The sequence below is a fragment of the Pinus tabuliformis genome, chromosome 3_2 (genome assembly GCF_031772625.1).
Source record: "Pinus tabuliformis cultivar Carrire ecotype Pingquan chromosome 3_2, CPIR1, whole genome shotgun sequence".
Taxonomy (NCBI): Eukaryota; Viridiplantae; Streptophyta; class Pinopsida; order Pinales; family Pinaceae; genus Pinus; species Pinus tabuliformis.
This window is the reverse complement of record NC_142302.1, coordinates 1,265,758,199-1,265,783,699: the sequence shown is the minus strand read 5'-3', so window position 1 is coordinate 1,265,783,699 and position 25,501 is coordinate 1,265,758,199. Positions and strand designations below refer to the sequence as shown.

The following is a 25,501-nucleotide window of genomic DNA, read 5'->3' as shown; positions in this document are numbered from 1 at the left end:
TTTTTTTTTTTTCCTTGATTTGTTTTTTGGCCAAGTATCACAGATGACTTTCTATGTGAATGAGTTTGTTTTCCAGCTAAGTTTAAAGTTGTTATTTTAGTTCTACGAATGCCCTGCAACAAAGGTAACTACATCAGAAGACATAGCTACCCAGGGTGTCATTACATGTACAATTCTACCAATAACATGTGCCATGTGAAAGTCCAAGAAAACTAAAATTGCTCGAACTCTCTAGAATTTGAAATGACAAGTGAAATTGTCGGGTATCATAACTGCTGCTTCTAAAAATGCTTGGGACGCTGTAGGTCTTCTGCATAACCAGGAGTGGCAAGGATAAAAGACAGGCTTGTAAATGAGAAAGGGTTCAATCGGGCTTAGGATGAAGGTAAGAACAAGGTTCACTGGTTCAAACATTGACATAGGAGTAGGAAGGTCAGCCCTAAGTTGGGTTAATGCCAAATTTGCATTATTTACAGAGTTTTCAAATCGACTGAGCAATTGATTCACTGAGTTGTGGAAGAGATCTGATTTGTGTTTAAATTGTTATTTTAGATGGTAAAAGCATTGTGGTTTTATTTATAGCTAAGTTGAACTTAAGTCGAGTTAGATTTAGTGTCTATGTTGGATGAAAAAATGATTTACCATACCAATTATAGTATTATGTAAGAGTAAGCCTGGCCACCCTTGAAACATCTTTTATCCCCAAATATAAATTTGTTAAAATGACACAATCAGTTATTCCCAGTAACGTTTTACAGTGGTTATATTTTCAACACCTAAAAATATCCGTTGCCCAAACAGCAGACATGTTTACTCAATTAGAAAGCACAAATATGTTTTGTGAAAATCATGTATGATGTTTGCAGATACTCAATGGAAGTACAGTGTGTGGATTTTTTTAGTTTTAGACCTTCATTGACTTGCACTTTTGCATGCTAAAATTGTAGCCTCCAGAGCTTCAAACATGACTCTGTATAAATTATTTCAATTTTATAATATATAAATATGTAGCTTTCATACTCCTTATGATTCACCCTGTGTGTTTAGCAAGAAAATTAGATGCTTTATTCATGAGAGTCCACATTTTTCCAAAACCGGATGCTTTATTTATGGAGACTCACCATTGTATTTTGACAACATTGGTTGCTTTATTCTCGGGAACTAACTAATAAAAATTGAGAAACTTCAACCCAAAAAGAAATCTATATAGAAAGATTCTCGAAATATACAATTTTGTTTCAGACGAAAAGATGGGATCCATACATTTATTTTCTTTTGTAAGAAACAATGCATTTTGTATGCAATAATACAAAGTGTATATCAGTGGATTTGTATGAGGTTAGTCTCCATCAAGTTTCAAATGAGAAGGGGATGGAGAATAGTTCAAAATGAGAACCAGTTGTGAAAATAAAAACTGTCACTAAGAATATCCAAGATCCCCAAATGGACAGGTCCTCCTTCCATCAATATAGAGGCTGGACAGGTCCTTCTATCAATATAGAGCTACCCTGGCCTAGACTCAACTCAGCGTAATTGAAAGAAAAAAGAACAAAGTAGAATAATACAAAGATTCATGTGGTGAATGCGCAATCCAAAGAATCAGCAAAGAATGGAACCCATGCATTTAAGATCTATAATCGGCGCATTAATTTCCGAGCGGCAAGCAGAGCAGCAGCGGACAGAACAACCGATAGCAAGATTTTAGTGTTGGTCTTTGAGAAGAATCGCCTAGGATGAAGATCACAGATCAGGTCTAGATTGTTGGGAAGAATCGCCTTGTTTCCTGAATTTTCCTCCAAGGCCTCTGCATTGAAGGGTCGCATTGCTTCCTGTTCTTCAACAGTTGATTTGATGCTTTTAATGGAATGTGAGTTATCTGCATCATCAGCCTTTTGCAGGGTTTTTTCCTCTTCATCAGCTCTTGGATCTTCAATGTCTTCTTCCATAATTTCCCCCAAGTCTTCTTCTTTTAGCTGTGGATCTGAGCACAGGTTGGCAGGAGGATGATGCTGTTGATGCTGATCTTGTGGATTCTGGGATAAAGTTGAGGCCTCCTTCATCTCTTCTACCAAGTTTTGGGGATCACCATGCTCTTCTTTTCTACTGGAAGACAAACTATCTGATGAAGAGCTTTCAGGAACATGAAGACCAACAGACTGTTCTGAAAAAATAGTGCATTCATCTTCTTGTTCTGGACAGTGAGGCAATCTTTGGGAATCTGGGTGATCTGTAACATGATCACGATCAAGTTCATTTGCTTCAGCCATTAAATTATCTGGAAATCGTACTTCCCGCTCTGGTATCAAGGCACGATCAGGTATAGCTTCAGTTGGGCCATCATGGCAGTGGCGATTTCTGGTAGAGCCGTTGATGTGATATGGGCTAAATCTGTTCGTCCTGAGTTTGGGCATCTGAACATGCAATACCCCGTGGTGAAAGCTGCCTGTGATGGAGGGGACGTTCACATTGTGGGGGATTTTGTAAGGCCTTCTTCGCCCTCTACTACGCTCTATGAGATGCCACGTCCATGACACAATGCCCAGGCCTTCTAAACATGTTTGCCCACGTATTAGCAGAGTCCGGGTGTTATCCATTTCCAAACGTACGTCTTCTCTCCTGAATCCTGTAGAAAGTGCATCATCAAACTACAATATAAATTTGGAGCTTTGTGTAGAGAAACAAGTAACAGGAAGCGTGAGACTTTTGTGTATAAAAACAAGTAATAAGAAACATCTGAATACATTTTTGAACAGTATAACAAGTAATCTTGCACTGTATAACAAGTAATCTTGCAGAAACATCTGAAACAGTATAATTTTAATTTAGGCTTTTGTGATTCTTTTATCCATATCATATGTGTTATGAAATTTTTTGCAGAAACATCTGAAACAGTATAATTTTAATTTAGGCTTTTGTGATTCTTTTATCCATATCATATGTGTTATGAAATTTATTTTTGGTGATAATCACATTAAAGATAATTTGTCCTGAATCATATTAGATAATTCAAAATGCCTCAACATAATTTGTCCGGAATCATATTAAATAATTTGAAATGCCTCAACAAATTATCTTTAATGTAATTATCACTGAAAGATTTCTTAATACACACTGTAACTTTTTAAAAAAATAGTATTTTCAAATTTCTTAACACAGAGTATAACCTTTTTTAGAAACAGCATTTTTATATTTAGCCCCATAGGCATCCTCTTGTTGAACTTTGTTGACAGATAAATCTGTACTTGGATCCAAATTTTTATATGGTTATAAATGAAAAATGCTTTTCTTTTACATAAATAAATGGAATTTCATTTTGGAGGACATGCGCTAAACTGAGCTCAATTTAATGTACAGGTTGGACAAATTGAAGAAGAATCTACAGTTGGATGTTAAAGCTAGATTGGAGATGGATTCACCCCAGTTCCCTTATTCTGCCACCATACAAAGTCAAGGAGCAGCTTATCAACCTGGGTACTTCTTTGTCCTCCTGAGGCACAAGTTTTCTTACAGTTTCTAAAATTTAATTTCTGAATTATTATGCTAGTTCCAAACTTCCACCGGGTACCTCTTCCCCATATCTGAAGCAATTTTCGGTTGTTTAAGACAATTCTCTTTGAACTTGCGGACTCTTAATACCCTTTTTTGACCAAATTAAACTGCTAGTTTCTCCATCTATGGGGTAGCAGTACTGCTTTTAGCTCTCTGGATAAGTCATGGATTTTTCTGTTTACTTTTGGTTTCTTGGAATCAGTACTTTTATTATTTAAAAAACAAAAATTACAGAATTCTAAATATTAACCATCTTACATTTTAAATTTATATTTATCTTTTTACATTTACTTAATATAATTATGAAATTATAATATAAATTATATAACATTATGGTAAAATAACAAATGGCAAATAACAGTCAAGTCGTTTTTATCTTTTCCACCTAGGTTCCAGAGATCAACATGTTCACTCTTTGAGAGTAATTTCTACATGAAAGATAACCTCTTCACCTAGGTTCCAGTACCATAGAGATTAACATGTTCACTCCTTGAGAGTAATTTCTACATGAAAGATAACTGGCTCACCTAAATAAATGTGGGTCTAGTATCCATCTCCGATACATTGAACCAAACTCAAAAAAGAAACCAATAACAGATAACATCCAATAACAAATGGCATTCTAAAAGGGAGAAAATAATGCCATTCAACATATATCAGCGACATTATAATGTAATTATGTTAATTTTAGTTTAAGATTGATTTAGGATGTAATGTCATGCCATTAAAGATTATTAGACAGAGGTAAGAGACATCTGATTCATCTTAAAAATGATATTCTTTCAAAATTAAATTTAGTGGAAATTGAACCTGGAAATTGTGTATACATATATACCTGGAAGATGAATATTGAGGGAGTAAGAGGATCTGGTCTCCTTCAATTCCACGCGAGGATTGAAGCCTTCAAGTAATTGCCGATGAAGCTGCCCAGAACCATCTGATACAGTACAATGTCTGTTATGGGTAGAAGTGAGTGCTAAATTCAACTCCATAGATGAAAGGTGTGCTGATGAACTTGAATAGTAATGTATCCGAAGCGTCTCGCGCATGAAATGCCTTCCGACCGAGCTGGAGATATCTGATATGTTGATGTAATCGAACTTGAATAACAATGTCATTGGAGTTGCAGATGTATGGCCTGTATATAGAGAAGCTGGGAAGATCCTGTCTTTGACTGGAAGTTTTCCCTTTCCTTGTCACTGTGAAAATTGAAGAATCCAAGCAACTGCTCTCTCTTTTCTGAAACGACTTGCAAAGAAAGTTATGTCAGATATTCGGTCAGCTGCCTATCTAACTCCTCAGACTTCAACATAAAGGGGATACCTTACTCTATGCACAAAGCCACTCCCTTTGGGGCTCCAACAGAAAGTGGATACCTTGACCCCTGCGAAAGACCGCTTCTCAAGCACTAAAGGTTCAGAGGCCCTTTTCAAACAGCGGAACTTGAGCACTTTAACAAGAATATGGAAGGAATACAAGTGTGTGTTTATCTATTTTCAACTTTACGATCATGGAGGTTTAACTTTGCAGTTATGCAGGGTGTCTTAATAATGGTGCTCAAATTCATTTGAGAATTTTGTTAATTAGATAGATATCAAAAAATCTGAGGATGTTTAACAATTTTTTTAGTTTTTTTTTTTTTAAATATTTGAGAAATGTTAAGTCAATCGTTAATCTTTTTTAAAAACTGTAATTAGTTATTCAGAACACGGATGAGATTAATGTAAATGGATTTCAAATATCAAAAATTTAGAACACGGATGAGATTAATGTAAATAGATTCCAAACACCAAAAATCTAGAAGACAAAATTGATAATAAGAATTATTTTCAAAATAATAAAAATAATTGTTACAACGTAAAAAAAAAAAAATCCAATATTTAATAAATAAATAAATATATATATATATATATATATGTATATATATATATATTATTTGAAATTAGATTTTATTGTTTTTTTTATAACCATACATAATAACTAAAAATTAGATAGCCATAATTAGAAGAAGAATTCAGACTTTAAAAATTAGAATGGTGACCAATTTTCCTTTATCAAAAATCAGATTTGTTAAATTCATGTATTGTTTTAATTTTAGTGAAAAGTACCACCCTCATAAAATTCTTACTGTCTTTTCCTGAACTTGTATTTCAGGGAAGCTATTAATATCCTTTTATAACTCTGTATTATGCTATTTTTCTGCACTTTGTTCCTCTTCATTTGCCAACTTTTATTGTTGGGCTAATTCCCTTTTGTGGGTTTTGATTTATGAACTTTTTCTATTTAGGATAAATTCATGTTCGATATTGCTTAAAGAATGGGTTTTGGTTAATGTTTTTTTTTCTATTTAGGATAAATTCATATTTGAGGATATGTATCTTGCACATTGGGTTTTGGTTAATGTTTTTTTTTCTATTTAGGATAAATTCATATTTGAGGATATGTATCTTGCACATCTCATGTTTATTGTCAAATATGATACATTGCATTTTCTGTCTATATAGAGAAGTATAATCTTATTTGGTTGGGTCCCACGAAGATAAATATCTATACGAACACATGCATATGTAAAAATGACAAGCTTAATATGGTCTATATCTATTTTTTAATCTTAGCCCAAAGCCTTCCTTGTGTCCAAAAAAATGAATAGTTCATAAAAAAGTATGGGAAAATTAGGGAGACCAACCCATACAGGGATTTTGGTTATATATATAATGGATGAGTTAAATTATGGAAACGAATGACATAACAAAAAAACCACTCTTCCTCAAAATTAGGGACCACCCTCAATTTTTTTTGATAATCAACAGGAATATGTTATTGAACAATAAAAGATCCTCTGGGAACAAGATATACCTATCAATCATTTGTCTAGTTTGAATAGAGCTATTGGTACAAATCTAACATAGGATCCAAAACCCATTAAAATGGCAAATTGTTGCCCTGGATTGATAGCATGAAAGGAGGTCAAAACTATCTCCTTCATTACTTCCAAAACTAGAGCATCCTCTAATTTTTCCATGATATACACATTAGGGGGACAAATCAACACAATTACAAAGGGTTTTCTATTGGTTGCAACCTTCAAGAGTGACCTTTGGATGAAGAGAGTACCGCACTAGTGTTAGTGACTAACTAAAACTTAAATTAGTATATATCTATTTTTATAGGGATCTATTAAGCATTGTTAGGTATTTTTCAATTCGTTAGTGTCTTTCTCATTTTTTTTTTTATTCTAATTTATTAGTGTTTGTTGGGAAGGGGTCCCTAGGGTCAGTTGAGTCAATTTTGAGTAAATTTTGTAATATCTTTTGTAATGAATGTAAAGTCTCCGCGAAATGTGGAAGCGGAGCGCGAAACTAGTAGAAGTCAAAGGGGCTTTAGTCCCTTAGTTGGGTAGGTGATAGAGTTGTTTTGAGACTCGCCCATGGTCCGCGGACCATGGTATTGTAAAGCAAATGCTATATAAAGTTGAGTCATAGCGAGTCTTAGAAGTTAAATTTTGGTGAAGAACCATTGTAAGGGTAAGGTGTTAAGGCAGGAAAGGCCAATTTCTTATAATTAGGCGAAAGGGAAAGGCTCCTGCAGCTGAGTGCGCAGAGACCTTGGTAAGTCCGCACGCTGAGTGTGTGGGCCCCTGTAGCTGAGTGCGCAGGGAGAAGAAGTCTGTAATTGAACACTTATACTTAATAAACACTGTTTTGGGCCAAAATTGACGCATCTGTGTCTTATCATTTACTTTTGCAAAGTTTGTGTATCTTCGCTCTGTGATATGTTTTATGTGAATTAATGCTTATTTCGAAACTGGTAGATTTGTAATATTTATGCATGATAAGTACAATTAAGTACCTTCGTGAAGCTTTGGAAGTTGTTTAGATAGATTTGTAGTAGTTGTCTATTCAGAAGAATTAGAGTTGCGCGAAGGCAGATCTAAGCCACAAGGATATCAAGAAACCATCACACAAGCCTCTGGATGCAGAAACCTAGTTCTAGCATCCCCAAATACTGCTTCGGGTGAGACTGCAACCTGTGCTATGCAGGTTGTTGTCAGAAGGGCCAACAATTAGGGTTTTGTTGTTGGCGTAGTTAAAGCTAAACCTAGGTCAGGCCCCATCAAGCCAACAAATGGTTCTGTTGCAGGGACCGCGATCTATCTGAGGAATGTGTGATGCCGAATAAGTGGTTTCCTATTGTTGAAGCCTCGAAAATCGCTGCAACAACATGGGGGATGACCACTCGGTCCGAACCTTAAAGCAACTCCTTTTCCGTTTGGAATGGTGGTTCCGACTGGTTCAACTAGGTCCAGTTACCTTCTCTCAATCTCCAATGGCTTTAAAATATGACTTTCATTCACCAATGGAGAAGAGACATCAGATCAACCCTCTTGCTGATTAGGGAAGAAAGTGATCCTTAAGCTGATTTAGGGCTCAGCCAATCCACTACTAAAGTTTGCCTCTTTGATAAGAGGACTTAAAATAATGTAGAAATTAATCTAAAAGCAAACTTATTCTAAGATGCAAGAAAAATGAACTATTTTAATCCTATCTCAATTAGGCAGATATAGATCTAACCCAACCAAGAGCAAGATATTTAAAGTATTGGGATTTAAATATGTCTAGCTTATAATGAATATCAAGCTAACGAAGTAGTTCAATTAACTGACATTATGAATACCAAACACATCCTATTTAGAAACCTCTCAACTGAAATAATCAACCAACAACACTCAGGAAAAAGTTCGCAGAATGATTTTGATCATTTAATCAGTAACTTGAATTATTAAACAATAACATGCGGAAAAAGTTCACAACATATCACTATTTATTAAACTAATATTAAAAGACAGATTTTTGAGTAAATAGTTACTCAGAAATCAGAATTCAGCCCATAAGAACATAGATAAATAATAACATAAAATAGAGACAAATTATCCATACCGACAAAAGTGCACAAATATGAAAGTAAATTGAGACATTCTTGTTATCATAAAATGAAACCAACATTTAAAATAATAGTATTATAAATACCAATTTATTGAATTCGTTTCTCCACCTCCGGTCTCTAATAGTTCTTTACAATACGTGAGCTTCCGTTTTCAAAAGCAGAGCTACAATAGTGCAAACTCTGTTCATTATACATAACTCAGAATGTAAAGGAAAAAAAACCTCAATAATCTCCAGATCTGAGATTCCTACTCCTCCCACCTACAACTCTAAATCCTTATTACAAAAGTGCTTTTAGAATTCCAAAACTACAGAGGAGAGAAGCCCTTATTACATTATGCAATCTGTCATTTATAATATTTTCAAAGGTATTTTTGAGAGGAAAGTTTGTTGAAGAAAAATCTGCCCAATCTACTTTTATTTGCTCAAAATTTCAATCTTTAATTGCTGGAGCATTCTCATTGATTGAGATCTTTTTCTGCATATCTCTTCTACTGTTTTCCTGCAAAAAGAAATTAAAATAAATCAAAATCTCATTTTTGGCATTGAAACAAATCCAATCAAATACAATAAAATAAATAACTGAAAATGAAATCTAAGCTTTCTATTGATCCCTGTGATGATTTAATTGGCCAAGGATATTATTGATGAATGAATCTGCACTTTAGAAGAGGCTTAGACAAATGAAAATGAAGAAAATAAAACTCAGAAAATTGATTTTGTTTAGAAATTCGGAGCTTGATCTTCTGTCTATTTTTAGACCCAATAAATGACTAAATCTATTATTGAAACCTCCTCAGAAATGTTCTCCTTTATTTTATCTTTTCAATGAGCCGTCCTGAGCGTCATTTGGCCAAGTAAAACTCAATCTATGAGCCTTCAAAGTTGAGGAGTCAAATCTGGCATAATTCTAGAAATTTTGTTGCTGTGCTAAAAAAAAAATCAGAATTTTAATTAAAAGCTCTAATTCTAAATTAAACTTTAATTATCTGATAATTAATTCTAATTTAATTGTTAATCATAAATTAAATTAATTACTTAATAAACTATTTATTAATTAATATTAATCTAACTAACTAATATATAATTAACTATTTATAAACAAATCAATCTAATTAATAACTAATTATAATTTAATTAAATTAATTATATCTTATATATTAATTAATTCAATTAATTTTAAAATCTAATATTAAATCTTTAATATTTAAATTAATATCTAAACCATTTTATTGTACGTATGTTTGAATTCAATTTATAAAATCGAATTTCCCTAACCTTATGTGAATAAGCTTTGACTCTTTATGTGAATAAGCTTTGACTCTTTAAAGAGTCAAAGCTTATTCACATAAGGTTAGGGAAATTCGATTTTATAAATTGAATTCAAACATACGTACAATAAAATGGTTTAGATATGAATTCAGGCTGTCTCTTTTTGCCTCAATTACGGCTCATATGTGTTATTCCTAATATGTTTTCAATTCGGCAAATACATCGCCCATTAGATTGATGTTGTAACAGCAGCTGGTTTTCTGTTATAAGGGATCAGCCTTCAGTTTTATGTCTCCACGGAGACAACTGTATCTGAACAATTATATAATCTTAATATAATTACATCCTGCTTTTTTCTTTTGAAAAAAAAAAAGCTTTGACTCTTTAAAACAATAAAAAAGACTTTGTTAAATAACCAAAATCGCACATCGCAAAAGAAATATATTGGGTTTTTAAGATGGGCATGTTATGAAAATTGCGATAGACTCGATTTTGCGACATGCGATCAAGTGGTCGCTAATGGACCCAATATTTTTATGAAATATTTTATATATTTTATTTTTTTTTAATTTTTTAATTGACTTTTATGATATTTATTATTTGGTTAAGTTTTCAGAATGAAAAAGCATGATTGTATTATATTGAGACAATATAAAGATAACAGATAGTACAACATAAGCTTTTAAAAGCTGGAGAAGTTCAGAAACTAAACAAACAAAACGGGATACTATGTGCATCCGGAATGCAAGCTTTGGAGCTGACACACAAATAACCATATACAAGACTTTTTGCATAGTCACATGATATTTCCTGGAATATAAGCTTATTGCCGAGATGGATCAACCATTCATAAAACCATACATATACAAGGATATATAACATAAAGATCAAAAAACAGAGCATACTTGGAGAGTTCAAGAAGTGAATTAAAAACCAGGGAAGGAGAAATCCTGGATGGAAAAGGAATTCTCGGCAGATATTACCTTCATGATCCATGTACCTGTTTGAGCTAGAAGCCCTTCCTTTGATAAACTGTCTGCTTGCTGGTTCTGGGATCTATAGATGTGTTGAATGGAGCATCCTTTCACTTTGCCCCATAAATACATAATTCTGTCCATCCAACCTGCAAGGTGTGGGCATCTGATACGGCATTTTCCCATAACGTGATCGACCATGATTTTGGAATCCCCATAGATTGAAACAAACTGAATATCAAAGAAGATGCAGAAAGTAAGAAGACCCGCTAGAGCCATCGCCTCAGCCATACTGTTAGAGCCCTTTCCTCCATTCCATGAGATGAGATAATGAAGGTTCTCGTCCATAATGATATGTACCCCGCAGCCACAAGAATTTTGTTGAGCAGCACCATCAAAATATGCTCTTGGGACCCCTGAGTGATTATCTTCTTGCTCGTTCCGATTGACATTTTTTCTTTTGTGATCCTTAGCCGGCAGGGATTCATAGAAGGATACAACATTTTGTAGCATAGCCATAAAAGGCTCTTTCCTGGCTTTAAAAATTATGTTGTTTCTCCACTTCCATGCACACCAAAGAACTATGATAATTATAGGTCTCCAAGAATCTTTCTGCCCACTCCACCAGTGGAAAGCTTCTTGCGTGGAAGCATGAGTCACAACAGGGAAACCAAATAAAGCTGCCAGTTCATACCATAATAGCAGCGCTTTCTGGCATTGGAAAAACATATGAAAGTTGCTTTCCTCAGCTGATTCACACATTAAGCAAAAGCCCGGCCCATTCCAATTTCTTTTTTTTTTTAGATTTTCCCAAGACAGGTTCTTATTGTGGAAAACCAACCATGCGAAATATGTTAATTTGGGAGGACATCCGGTTTTCCAGAAAATTGATGGAAAAGTAGGACTAGCGCGCGGTATTTTTAAACCAATCAAGTTTATGTAAATGTCTTTAACACAAACTTGGGCACTTGCGTTTGGCACTTTCCAGATAAGAACATCTTCTGGCAAAGAACAATGTAAACCACAACTTCTCAAGCCATCTCTGATTATGTTCCAATGTCTTGCCAAAGACTCAGACATCCCCATACTGTCAGCCTCTTTCCAAAGAGGGATAGGGCCCTGCCATGTTGCTATGAGTTTGTCCCAGGTGAAGAAACCCTTCCTATGGAAGAAGCTTAGGAGTCTTTCAGGAGGGGATATCTTCTCACGACCGCATATGAAAGGGTCTATTCCAATGATAATCCTACTGCCGGATTGAAAGCTCCATATCAAATTCTTTAGAAAATAGTGCTCAATCTTTCGAAAGCTGAGCCAAATTGCTGACCCATACTTGGATCCGATCCTCCCTAATCTGTACCAATGTGCCACATCTTTGCCGCCCATGTATTTCTTCTTTATTATAATGCTCCAAGGGCCCTCTCCATAAATCCCTCTCCATAGTGATTTGCACAGGAGCGCCTTCCCAAAAGTTCTCAAGTCCAGTAGTCCCCAACCACTTGAGTTCTTTGGCATAGAGATCTTTTTCATTCTAGTAAGATGATATTTTCTTTGCTCTGATTTGCCGCCCCATATAAAGTTTGCAGTTATCTTATTCATTTTCTGGATGATGCTTGCAAGGAGGAAGAATAAGTGTGCCCAGTGTACAGCAAGTTGTGTTAATACTGCTTGTGATAGAATAATTCTTCCTGCCAATGATAGGCACTTAAATTCCCAAGCAGATATCTTTTTGTAGTACCTGTCTATTATCCACTGCCAGTCCGCTTTAGAGTAACCCTTTGCTTTTAGCTGAAATCCCAGATATTTTAATCCATTTTTGATGGACCTCATCTCTATCCCAAACAACGCTGAAATCCATTCTACTGTTTCCATGTTGACATCATTATGGAAGAGGATGGATTTTGATTTGTTAATTTGAAGACCAGTAGCATCTTGGAATCTTTTCAGAATGTCATGAAGATGTATCCAAGTGACTCTGCATAGCATTGCAAATATGAGCACATCATCTACAAATAAGTTATGCGAAATGTAGTTGTTTCTGCAAATCTTCATGGGCCTGCACCTGTTTTCACTGTCTGCTTTGTTAATATGAAGACTTAATGAATTAATTGCCAAGATAAACAAAAGAGGAGATAGGGGGCAGCCTTGACGTAGACCTCTTTCTACAAGAAAAAAAGGGGATGGGATCCCATTTATGATGACGACAAAGTTTACTTTCTCCACGCATGCCATGATCCAATTTATTATATTGGAATTCAGGCCAACATTTGCTAATAAGGATCCGATAAACCCCCAATCTAAGCAATCATATGATTTTTGTAAATCAATTTTCAAAATGGAAGCTTCAGATTTATTTGAAAGCATGGAGAACAAACTTTCTTGCGTGTTGGCGACTGCATCCAATATATTTCTTCCTTTTAAAAAAGCATGCTGATCCTTTGTTAAAAAACAAGCTAAGGTAGATTTGATCCTTTCAGCAATAATTTTTGTAATGATTTTGAAAGTTATGTTGCAGAGGGAAATCGGCCTAAAGTCTTGGAAGGATTCAGCCTCCATTTTCTTTGGGATGAGTGCTATTTGAGTGGAGGACATTATCTGGTGTATGCTGCCTGAGATTCTCGCTGCTTCAACCATCCTCAGCAGGTCTTGTTTGATGAGATCATAGAAGTGGATAAAGAATTCTATTGTCCAGCCATCCGGGCCAGGGCATTTGTCCTTCTTGAAGGACATCATAACTCCTAGAAGTTCCCCCTCTGTTATGGGCTGGAAAAGGCATTCATTTTTTTCATCATCAAACATTTGAGGGAACGGATCTATGCCCCATAAAATATCCTGAAACCTGCAAACATCCATTCTTTTATATTGTTTTTCAAAGTATCTTACAACTTCCTTTTGGATGTCTTGTTGGGAGAAAAGGAAGCCCCCCCGACCATCGATTATTTTCCATATGGAGTTTTTCTCACGCTTGGAATTTGTGTACCTATGAAAAAATTTGGTGTTTTTGTCACCTTCCTTGAACCAAATCGCCCAACTCTTAAGTCTCTATGAGGCTTCTTCCTGCTTCAGAATTTTTTGTTTCTTCCTTTCAAGCGCGTTGATACGGCATCTCATATTAAATGGAAAAGTATTTGCAGCCAGGATTCCGGAGATACTATCCAATTCCATCTGTATTTCCCGAAGGGCCTTTTTGTCCATCTGTCTTTTCTTAAACTGCCATTCTTTTACAACCTTTCTCATCGATGCCAGTTTGTCTCTAAATATAAAAAAAGGGGGGATCTTGTCTCTTGCTGATAAATCCTTCCAGGTTATGATATCATTAAAATCTGGATCTTCTAGCCATGACATGTTAAATTTAAACGGGTACTCTTTCCTAAACCCCTTTTTCCTTTAGCTGAGATATATCGTCCTATGGTCAGATATGAATACATTTCCAATGGAGGAGTAATGCATACCCATTCTATCAATAATGCTGACATGTACAATGAAACAATCAATTCTTTTTGCAATATACGCCTCTTCTATCCTTCCATTGCCCATGTTGGCATCATTTTAGCAGGATTTATGTCTACCAAATTCCTATGCAGAAGTTCATATTTGATACGATCTGCCAGTGGGTATCTTTTCCTGCTTTTCCCCCATCGTTCCTCGGGATTTAGAGTTACATTGAGATCTCCTGCAATCATCAAGGATTCAATGTCAAAAATTTCTGATGCAAATAATTTTTCCCAGAAAGGGTACCTGTTTTGTATGGGGCGTAGATATTTAAAATATTAATGGGACAGTCTTTTCCTCGAATAGAGGCCGAGATGAGAATGCCCGCAAAACATTTATAAGCCTTTGCTCTAATCCAAACAGGGTCCCATAAGACCACCAACCCCCCTGACAGGCCTTTGGCTTTCGAGGCAACCAAGTGCCAGGTGGGAAACATTTTCCTAAAATAGGAGATGGATGCAGTATTGCTATGCATAGTTTCTTGTATTAATATAATTTTTGGCTGAGCTGAGTGGAAAAGATTCTTTAGCGCCAAAATTTTTTGGTCTGCTCCCAGACCTCTTATGTTCATAGATATGATGAAAGTCATTGAGGGGTTTCTTCAGCCGCTCTTGCTCTAAGAGGCCGATTCTCTGACATATCAATGATGGGTACATCAACAAGAGACAGGTTCCTTACTTCTCTATCTGCATCAACCGCCCTCCCCCTAAAATGTCGACTGCCTCTGTTATTTTTTCTTCTCACTGTTATATTTCTTGCAGAGTCAGGGCTTATAAGAGAAGGTGATGGTTTCCTTGGTTTATGAATGGTTAAGGGTTCCAGTTCGAGTGACTTCTTGATTAGAAGATAGTCTATGTCACTATCAAGCAAATTTGTTGGAGATGATACGTGGGAATTTAGAGGGGTGGCTGAAATTATGGGCTCTTTTCCTTTCATAGATGGAACAACTCCCTTTTTGGGCGATGGGGAGGGTGATGAAATAAATATGGTTTGGGAGCCCACAGTAAAATATTTGAAACGCTGGGTAGACGGTGGAGGGAGAGGGACTTCTTTATCATCATTTGGTTCTAGGGGGGCGAACACTGAATAACTTGGGTTATTTTATCAGGAGTGGATACTAACCTTCTCGAGCTTTCCAGCATGGTGCAGTGACTCTGAGACAATATTGATGGATGGGAAATATCCCGTGAATAACACTGGGGAGATTGACTAATATATTTTCCCACATTTGTAAATTCTTGCATGTCATCATGTTCTGACGGAGATAATCTAATTGTAGAAGAAGGCTTTGCCTTTTCAGGAGGCTGGGGATTAATCTTATATTTGTTGGTATCTGTCCGGATTTGTCCATGATGCGGTCTGTTTTTTGGAGCAAGGCACCGAGGTTTATTATTTGGTTAAGTTATGAGATTATTTAAAACATAATTTGTCTATCTAAGCTACAATCACTTTGATAAAAAAATAAAATAAAAATAAACTACAACCACTTTGATATTTTGAGTTTTCGAGATTGATAATTTATTTGAAAATAGAAAATTGGAATAAATTACTGAAATCCCGATGCTTTATGATTTGACTGTACAAGTAAAAAAATGAAAAATGTTAGTAATAACTAACTAGGGGTTAATATTTAAAATAAATGCATTATTGAACTAATTTAATTATAAAAATGGAATATTGTACATTTTACGCATTTTAACCCAGGCGACATAAATGATTAGACTTCAAAAGAGTGCCATTTACAAATCAGTTGACCAAATGAGGCGAAACAAGTATCAATGGGAAGCTTATAAAAAATTGATTTTAACAAAGAAATCAAAACAATAATCTAAAGAAAATGAAAAATTAAGATAATCGTAGGGTAATCAACTTTAAAAAAATCCTAAAAGGCGTTTAGCCAATTTTTTTTATAGAAAGGGTCCCTATTATTTGAGGTGAACAAGTAAAAAATGGGGGGTTTGTGTTTTACCACAACAATGACGACACACGGGAGAAGAACCAATTATCTTTGTTTGATATGAATGAGATTTTCCTAAAATTAAAGTAAAAATAATTAAAGAAGAGAAAATTATTTTTGGAATGCTTGACTAGGTTCATTAATCTGAATAAAAGCAAGAATCATTTTATTGTAATTTTTCTTAAAATTCCTCATAAATTAAAATATTTCAAAACTCTATATCAGTCCTTAATTAATTGTAGAGATAAAGCAGGGTCACTTTACAGCTTAGCTTTTAAAATATACTCATTTGTCACAGTAAAGTCACTGCTATCAGCAAACATCTATAGTCTCGACAGGGTTACCTTTTAATCATCAATGATTCGGAATCCCATCTATTTAAGAATTATTGACCTAGAGATAAATCCATTTATATATGTTTATTTTTTTTGTATTTGTTTTTGTTTTTTTTGTTTTAGTTCTTAAAAGCCATTCTCCTGGTTTGGTAGCTAGATAGTTGACTATGTCATTCACTGGTTATAATTGGACTGAACAAGTTGGCTCGTGATGAGGCCCCTTGTCTTATAATTGTTTGCAATCATAAGCCATTACTCTGGTTTGTTTAGTAGTGTTGGTAATGTCAACCTATTTTTCCCCTATGATCATGGTAAACAGGCTCATGATGAGACCTATTATCTTTTAAGTTTAAATATATTTTTGGATTACACTCTAGAAAAATAAGACTTTTTTGGACAGAGAGAATCATTGACTCCTTAAAAGTTAAGAATGACAATTTCAGAGTTAAAGGTGCTTTGCTGTAAAGTGTCTTTACTTGGTTAAAAATAACTTTTCTTGACTGATAATAGAATTTTGAAAGATCTTAATAAAATATTGAAATCTCAAAATGATTACAATTTTGATGAAAAATAAAATTTTCAGATTTTATGATACTTTGTCAACTTCTCTTGATTGGTAATCTCTTCCTTAAGTATGTCTACCTTTATAATAAGAAAAACAAACTTTATTAAGAGATTTTAAGAAAAAGCTAATAGGTGACTATTAACAATTTTTCCCTATGTATGCTGACCATTGTTAGGTAACAAGAAGGCCTTCCATATAAATCATGGCAGAGTCACCAAAATTAAAACTGAAAACCAAAGGAAAAGAATTCTTAAGTTAAAGTGAGAAAAGAAATCAGCCAACAAAAATAAAAATGAAGAAATTTTAAAAGTGGAAAGGAAAATCCAAGTTTTGAAAGATAAACTCTAACAAGAATGTTTATACCAATGTCTCAACAAAATGAAGTAAAGGAAAATAATCATGTAATCATTCCTTCTTATGTCGAGATTCAGAAAAATTATACCTTGCAGGGTTGTAAATGTTTTGGGCTTTAGATAGCAGTGATGATAAAATTCAGCTACAATGAAAACTTTCTGTCTGATGTCAATCTTGTTGTTTCAAAGCATCATCTTAATCATTTTCTAATAAAAGGAATGCTTAAAGAAACAAACTAAAGGTTCAGAAACTTCCTAGTGTAGCTATTTCAACGAGGATTATCGTTGCTTTTTGAAATAAAACCAAGAGAAGAGTATAGGACTTCAAAAATATGATCTGGTGGAGGATTGAAAGCTTTCATGAAGAGCTGCAAAACAGATTTTTATATCAGCATAATTTAAAAACAAAACTAAAGTAACAAAATGGAAATTAATGAAAGTGGGTATATGAATCTTACCATTGGATAATTGCTTTTGATCTTACCTGAGAGGTATCAGTTTCTCCAATACTAACTGACTTCTTATTTTAGTTAACATTAAAAACATGAAGAAGTCAAACTAACCAAAATCCTATAACCCAAAATCATTATTTATTTTATTTAAATTAAAGCAAGCAGTGAAATGTAAAAATGGAATGCTTTGTATTCAAGGGAATCGAAATTAAAACAAATGCACCAGAAATGAGAATGAGAATATGTAGTGATGAATGTTCTCAAAATATTATAAGTTTCATATAAATTCCATGATTTTTTATAAATTGTCTAGAATTAAGACCAAATCCAAGATAATGAAATTCAAATGTGAAGATAGAGAGGTCTTGAATTTCATATTTAATTATGGAATTATATATTTAAAACTGAAATATATGAGAAATCGAAATAATTTAAATATGTTGCAAATTTGTCCTCAATTGCTTTAGTACCATAGCGGTTACCCAAGATTGCTTTTAAAATAACACAACGCCTTATCGGATGATTCACATTGCATGTTTCTTCATCATGTTTAAAGTTCAATCTGCCAAAATTTCACCTTTGCTGATATGCCATATATTGATTAAATGTTAATGGCATAGAGGCATGTGTTGGAGTCTATCGCATCGGAAGTTGCAATGGCAAATTGGTGATATGAGAACATGCGATGAGAATATATGCGATGAGATGGAGCAATCACAATATTGAATAATTGTTATATCAAGGATCGGGGAATAGTCACATCGTGCTTTATACTTCGCACATTGCACATCGTACATCGCGTATCGCAGATTCGGAATAGTGATATGACCATGAATAAAAATGCGATGAAGCGATTGCGATATCAGCATATCGGAATATTGGAAAATAGTCATGTTGGAAATGCCAATATGCTTCTTGCGATAGATGACGTGGCTCTTAGGTGGGACCGTCTTTGGATCTCAAAAGAAATCGGCGATCGGAAAAATTAAGTACAGGATGTAATATTCTTGATATGCCGATATGCGATGAAGAATGGACTCGATAGATTTATTATGAGAATTTAATATCATATCGGATCCGAGACATCGATACTTTTAAAATTATGCCCCTACCATTATTGTGATTGAATGGACGCGATATTTCTTATGAACTTGATTTAAATTTCATATCGGGTCCCGAATTATGTGGACATCACAATATTGGTAAAGTCATTTTATCGGAGATCGGTGATTCAAGATAATGGAAGTATATTCAACTGAAAACCTCTGATATGCGAAATGCGATATAGCATTTTATGAGAGAATGAGTGAGGTAACACATCGGAGGTTTTGCATCAGCAATTTGTTATCAGAAAATGCTAAGAGCTACTTCCGATGAAATATTACGATACAAATGGTTGTGATATGGATGATGTGATATTGGAATGAAATAATTGACGAAGATGAGCGGGATGGGAATATTGCGAATATATATTCACTGTAGTATCAACAATATCAAGTTGAAATGTTTCTGATATAAATCTTGCGATACTGTTTTAAATTTCTATTGGGATTTCTAATGAATGAAAGCAAAGTTAAAGAATTCTCAAATTCTAATGAATCACAAATAAAATTTCCCTGAACCTGTTGCAAATTTGAAATGGGTTTGCCGCTTACTTCAAGTTTTGAAAACAAATGAAAACCTACAAATAAAACATAACAAGAATAAAAAATAAACTAAGGAAAAGAGAAACTAATAATAGATGAAAATGAACTTGTAAATGCGTACCTGGAAGGAAATTCTCTGTAAATTTTACCTCATGAATCTTCAAATTCTTCCTTGGATTTATCAAAATTCTGACTTTGTTCAAAATCATCTCATTATTTATTCTAAATTAGAGTGGGCAATCAGGCTAAAGGAAATCAATCATTTATGTTCAGAAAATTGAAATTCATAGAATCCATCAAAAACGAAAATGAGAATATGCTCCCTTTTGAATTGCAACAACAATTTATTACCTCTGCTCATTCCGAATTAACTTGAGAAAAATCTGTATTGTTATAGTGACTATTCAATAATGCCTTTAGTAAATAAATATGATGCGTATTGTAGCATCAGATAATAAACTAAAGTTCAGAATAGGATAAAGCCACTCATCATGAAAGAATATAATTACAGATTTAAATGTGTGCACATAGTAGCATGGACACCCTTAAGGTTATTTTAACCAATTTCGAGGAAAATAACATAAACTTCATGTGATTAATGAGATCATGAAGCTTTGTATCCTCAAAACCTTTAACAAATAAATTTCAGAAGAAAATCTTATAAGGACATCTCGAAATGGAGAAAATTGGCTTTGAGGTGATGGGTGCCAAGTGCAAACTCAATTAAAGTCAAGACATTATTTGGAATAGGCAGAGATGTAGTTATGGGTAGAGGTATTGCTGCAAGAATTTTTTTGATTTAAAAATGGGAAGCAAGAATTAGAAATTTTCTGATGAGAAGAAAATATTTCCCTGAACATGTATATGATAAAGGCTAATTGCTTTGCTTTATTTTTTAATCTGCAAAACTATTAAGAATAAATTAACTACATAAAACCAACTAACTAAATTAATTCTACTGCTATTCTAACCATATACATAAAAATGACTAGGTATAGTCATATTTCCAGTGTAACCATTTTCTCATTTTAATTTCTGCATATAGGTACAGTTCAAACATTAGTAATAGAAATACAAATCTAATTAAACTAAGAAAATTAAATTTGTAATCAGAATGTACAATTATTGTTAGTAGCTTATTTACAATCACCTTCTTTTGAAATGTCTTTTCCAATTGAATTCCAATTGGATCATAAAAATCTGGATGGGTTTTTTTTAATGATTGGGAAATGTTCAAAAGAGGAGATAATAGGCCGAATTATGGATATGAGCTTTTAAATTCAAAGGCCTGGAAAAAATTGTTAGTGTTATGTGTAAGTGTTAAACTATTAACAATATTCCATGAAGGAAAACTTTCCAAATATTTTTCAAATGAGTTAATGAAAAATGGATGGAAATCTGTTAGATATAATGGAAAATTATTAATTGAATTGGATTGCTGGCCAGATTGTAAAAATACATTCTCTTGTTGACATTGCCTTTGAGAAGATAGAAGCTTTTGATAAAACATTAGCATTGATTGAAATTGAAATATTAATAGCTTTTGATGTTCATGATTATAATATGAAACTTCAATTTCCCAATAGGGCAATGCATCAATTGAGTGTTTGATAGTAAAGTGCTCAATATGCCAGCGTAAAGTGTCAAAAATTTGAACAATAAAATCAGAAAATAAATCTAAATTTAAACAAAATAAGTGTAAAAGAAAAAATAAAATGAAATCACTATTGGTACAACTAATGTTACAGCACAATTGGGATTGTTTTGAAATAAAATTTTTTCACAAGCACTGGCCAGAATAATGGAATTTGAATAATTGCCAATTCCAACTTGTGAATTAGAAAGAGAATTATGATTATGAGTAGGAATGAGAGCTTGATCATGATATGAATCATAAATTGGAATGTTTTCTCGAATGGTGAAATCATGAAGATAATTTGCTGCTCTAGAATGAGGATTGGTTGGAATAATTTCTAAATTGAAATGTTCCTCATTCTCAGATGTTATTTGAATTTTATCATGAGGATTCTCTTGAGAAGAATAGAAATCAACATCCTCAATGTCAGAGTAATTATCATAAATGACTTCACAATATTCTCTAGAATTCCCTTTGATTTCGTCCAATATATCAAAACAAGGAGGAATAAAAATTTCATGTTCATTAATGGCAAAAGAATGATCAATAATTGTTTCTCTATCTTGATAAAAACTTATTGGTAATTCATTTAGATCATCCTCTTTATTTTCTGAAATATCATTAATACCAAGAGGGGAAAAATTACCATCATTAAAAATATCAGGATAAAGGGAAAAATGTGAATCTGAAACAATGCATTTAAAAATGTCTCTGTTTGAGAACTCTTGTACATTATGCTCATTGTAAATTTCAGATTGTAGATCATTCCTTTGTCTACTCGCGCTTTCTTGATTACCAAACATACAATCGGTTACATTCCTCGCCCATACAAGCCCCCCCTTCCAAAATGAGCTCCTCTTTCTTTTATAGACCAGAGGGCTTGATGACTCAAAAGTAAAACAACTGTCCTAAAAAGATTGTCCAGATTCGGATGTGAATGGAAAAATTCACATTATCTCATCCCTTTTCCTTTCGGAAAGCCATCTGGCATATGGGGACCGAATCCAGGACGACTCAATCTTATCGATCTTACAAAGTAGATATTGGGATCGAATCAAGGACGACTCAATCTTACAAAATAGATATTGGGATCGAATCAAGGACGACTCGATCTTACAAAGTAGATACTTTTACTCAAAAGCCTACGAGAAAAGAGAAATATACAGACGCATATTTCATTTTATGAAGAAATATACAAACAAACGTCCTTACACCACTGTCGGTAAGAAAAGACATGATACATTTAGAGTACGAAATGAGTAATCTGAGGATGAGTATAGTGTTGATGTTGGAATCTTTCCAGAAGATAATTTGTGAAGTACTGCACATGCACTTCTTTTTCGGATTCCCAAATCTCATTTTCGTGATTTCCGGGTGGTTGTAAAAAGTTAATAGATATGAAAGGATTTTGTTCTGGATCTGATTGTAGGTGGAATTCATTGTATTCCATTTGAGTCCCATCTCTATTGGGTGTCAGCATTCGTGCAGTGAATTCATGAGTGACGAACCAATGAGTATGTCCACACCTTCTTAGTGCATTGATAAAATCAACATCTTCAATTCTGACAATGTCTTTAACATGCTTGTACAAGATTCCTGTCAGGTGTGCATGTGGTTCTGAGAACCCATCAATCTTTAGTCGACATAAGGTATATGGCTTTATCAAGAGAGCGTTGAGTCCATAGATTTTCCACCACCTGATAAACCAGGCCGGAAAAGGATCTTCATGATTCATTCGGGAAGTTGGCCAATCTTCATACCTGAAATCAAACTATAGATGATAAAAGAAGTTAGAGGAAATATTTTCTAAATTCATGCATTGGAAAAAAGCAGTCTCCTGCCTTTCTAGATCAAAATCAGTCCTCTGCAGAGGATTATTGAACTGCCTGATAGTAATCCTGCAATTTCCAATTCTGTCATCTTCTTCATAAAAGAGTTCATAGGAAATGTTGCCTATATGGACCAGATAATCTAGCTCACTGATTGCTAGATCATTTTCAATTTCTTGGTCATGCCAGGTCCAAAGATTGGGAACTCCTTCTCTCCAACGAATTTCAGATACTGGATACCATGTTTCATCATGGTCTAAAATGCTTTCTCTCATATCATATCTTACCCATCCCTGTCTGCCTTCTATTTCAACATGTTCTTCAGATCTTCTGATAAAATTGCATGATAAAGAGTGAATATAATTTTTCTCTAAAAATTCCCTTGACAACATGTCAGCAAAAGAATTTTTATGTCCAGGAATGAATTCAATTTCAAAATCATACTGACTGAGAGTCATTACCCATCTTACCATAGCAGCATCTTCAAATTCACACTTGTGAATAACAAACTTTAAAGCTTGGCAATCTGTCTTAACCAGGAACTTAGTGTAAATAACAAAGTCTTTAAACTTTTCTATTCCCAAACAAACTGCTCTGAGTTCTTTCTTGAGGCTGGCCCAATTTGCTTGAGATGTCGACCATAGTCCAGAAGCATATTGACAAATTTCCAGTGAGTTTTTCTTTTCTGGATCTTCTTGACAAAGAACAGCTCCCCATCCAATATTACTGGCATCTGTCATAATTACTTTCTTCCATTGTTCTTGGATCGGACACAGAGGCTGAATTCTGCGAATCCTATCCTTGATTTTCTTGACTGCATTTGTGCAATCTTCATTCCAGGGAATGGGATCTTTCTGTAATCTCTTATTCAGTAATTTCCTTTCTTGTGCACAATGATGAAGAAATTTGGAGACATAATTTAAGCTCCCTAAGAATCTTTGCAACTGTGTTTTGTCCAAAATTTCATCAGGAAAATTATCTATGAAATCTAGACTTCTTTGGATTACTTGATATGAACCATACTGGATATTATATCCAAGAAAATCTATCATAGTTTTGAACAATTTCATCTTAGTTTCAGAGAGGACTATCCCTTTTTCTTTTATCCTCTGGAGAAATAGTTTCAGATGCTTAATATGAGATGGTATATCATCAGAATGTACAAGAATATCATCAATGTATTTTTTTATAAATTCCTCCATACCTTCAAACGTCTCATCCATTATGCGCTGGAAGGCTGATGGAGCATTGATGAGTCCAAATGGCATTATGTTCCACTCAAAATGACCTTTAGGAACAGAAAAAGTTGTTTTCCATTTATCAGATTCCTTGATGCCTACCTGCCAAAATCCTGATTTCAAATCAAATTTTGAGAAAATCTTTGATTTTGAGATTTGTGTTAGGATTGTGGAGGGCTTTGGAAGGGGATAAGCATCATAATCCAATAGATTATTCAGTGGTTTGTAGTTTACCACCAACCTTGGTTTTCCTCTGGCAATCTCTGCATGTTTGTTTACATAAAAAGCAAAGCAGGCTATTGGACTTTTGCTTTTTCTGATCAGGCCTTTCTGTAAAAGACTCTTGATCTCTTCTTTACAGTGAACCATCTGTTCTTGGTTCATCGGAACAACTTTTGATCTTCTTAATTTACCACTGAAGTCATTTTTCAATGGTAACTCAACTTCATGCTTATGCACATGCCAAAAGGCATTTGGGTCTTCAGAGCAGCATTCCAGAAATTTATTTTTCAGATTGGCTATCTCCCTGTCAAACTTTCCTTGTTCAATGTTTTCATCAATTTTTAAAATCTCCTTCTTCTTTTCCATTTTTGACAGTAAGGTTTCTAGCCGTTCAATCCTTCTGATTCTATTGGGTGAGCTGGAATTTATAAAAGGAAAAAATCAGCTCTTTACCTTCTAGTTCAAGAAAATAACCATATCTCCTTGTTTGCTGATCAAATTTCGCTCCATGCTTTTGGAAATTCTGGAAGAAAGGTGTTCCTAAGTACATTGCGCAATCCATCCCTGTAACAATTGGGCAAACCACATTTATTCCAATAGAATCAGTTAGGAAAATATCAACTGGAACCTCTGAAGTAGTGATGATATCTCCACTGGCTGTTGTAACCTTTGGACAAGTAGTTGGCCTTCTGAGATGAGTATCAACTACTGTATTATTTACAATATTTAATCTTGAACCAGTATCCATAAGGACTTTCCAGTATTCCACTTTGGAACCAATTCTGACTTTTAATTTGATGCAATACATTACATCTCCATTAATCTGATTGCAACCTAATCCTACCCTTTCATCATCATTCTCATCATCAATGTTGGGTTCTTGAATCTGTATACCTGGAAAGGGTTTCTGATGGAATGTCCAATTCTGTGTCTGTGCAGAAGTTGAAGGTTGTTCTGCTTTCATTTTCCTAAGTTGGCAATCTTGGTGACTTTCAATACAAAGCCTTCTATTTTCTTTTACTATCTTCCTTAGATCTTTTA

The 25,501-nt window shown here is 34.2% G+C and overlaps 1 protein-coding gene across 1 annotated transcript; it reads right to left on the bottom strand.

Moving 5' to 3' along the window:
* Nucleotides 1–1,631: 1,631 nt before the first annotated feature.
* LOC149185346 (uncharacterized) lies at nucleotides 1,632–4,878 on the bottom strand. Its single transcript, XM_089415634.1, has 2 exons — nucleotides 4,385–4,878; nucleotides 1,632–2,623 (listed from the first exon to the last, which is right to left on the bottom strand). The coding sequence occupies exons 1-2, from the start codon at nucleotides 4,665–4,667 to the stop codon at nucleotides 1,632–1,634; spliced, it is 1,275 nt and encodes a 424-aa protein (XP_089271760.1). The 5' UTR covers nucleotides 4,668–4,878.
* Nucleotides 4,879–25,501: the final 20,623 nt, after the last annotated feature.

What these genes read in the sequence shown, in the direction of transcription:
- LOC149185346 (XM_089415634.1), bottom strand. Translation starts at nt 4,667, where the DNA reads ATGACATTGTTATTCAAGTTCGATTACATCAACATATCAGATATCTCC. An exon ending in CCTCAATATTCATCTTCCAG is followed by an intron (nt 2,624 to 4,384) that starts GTATATATGTAT and finishes CACTTTCTACAG; the next exon opens with GATTCAGGAGAGAAGACGTA.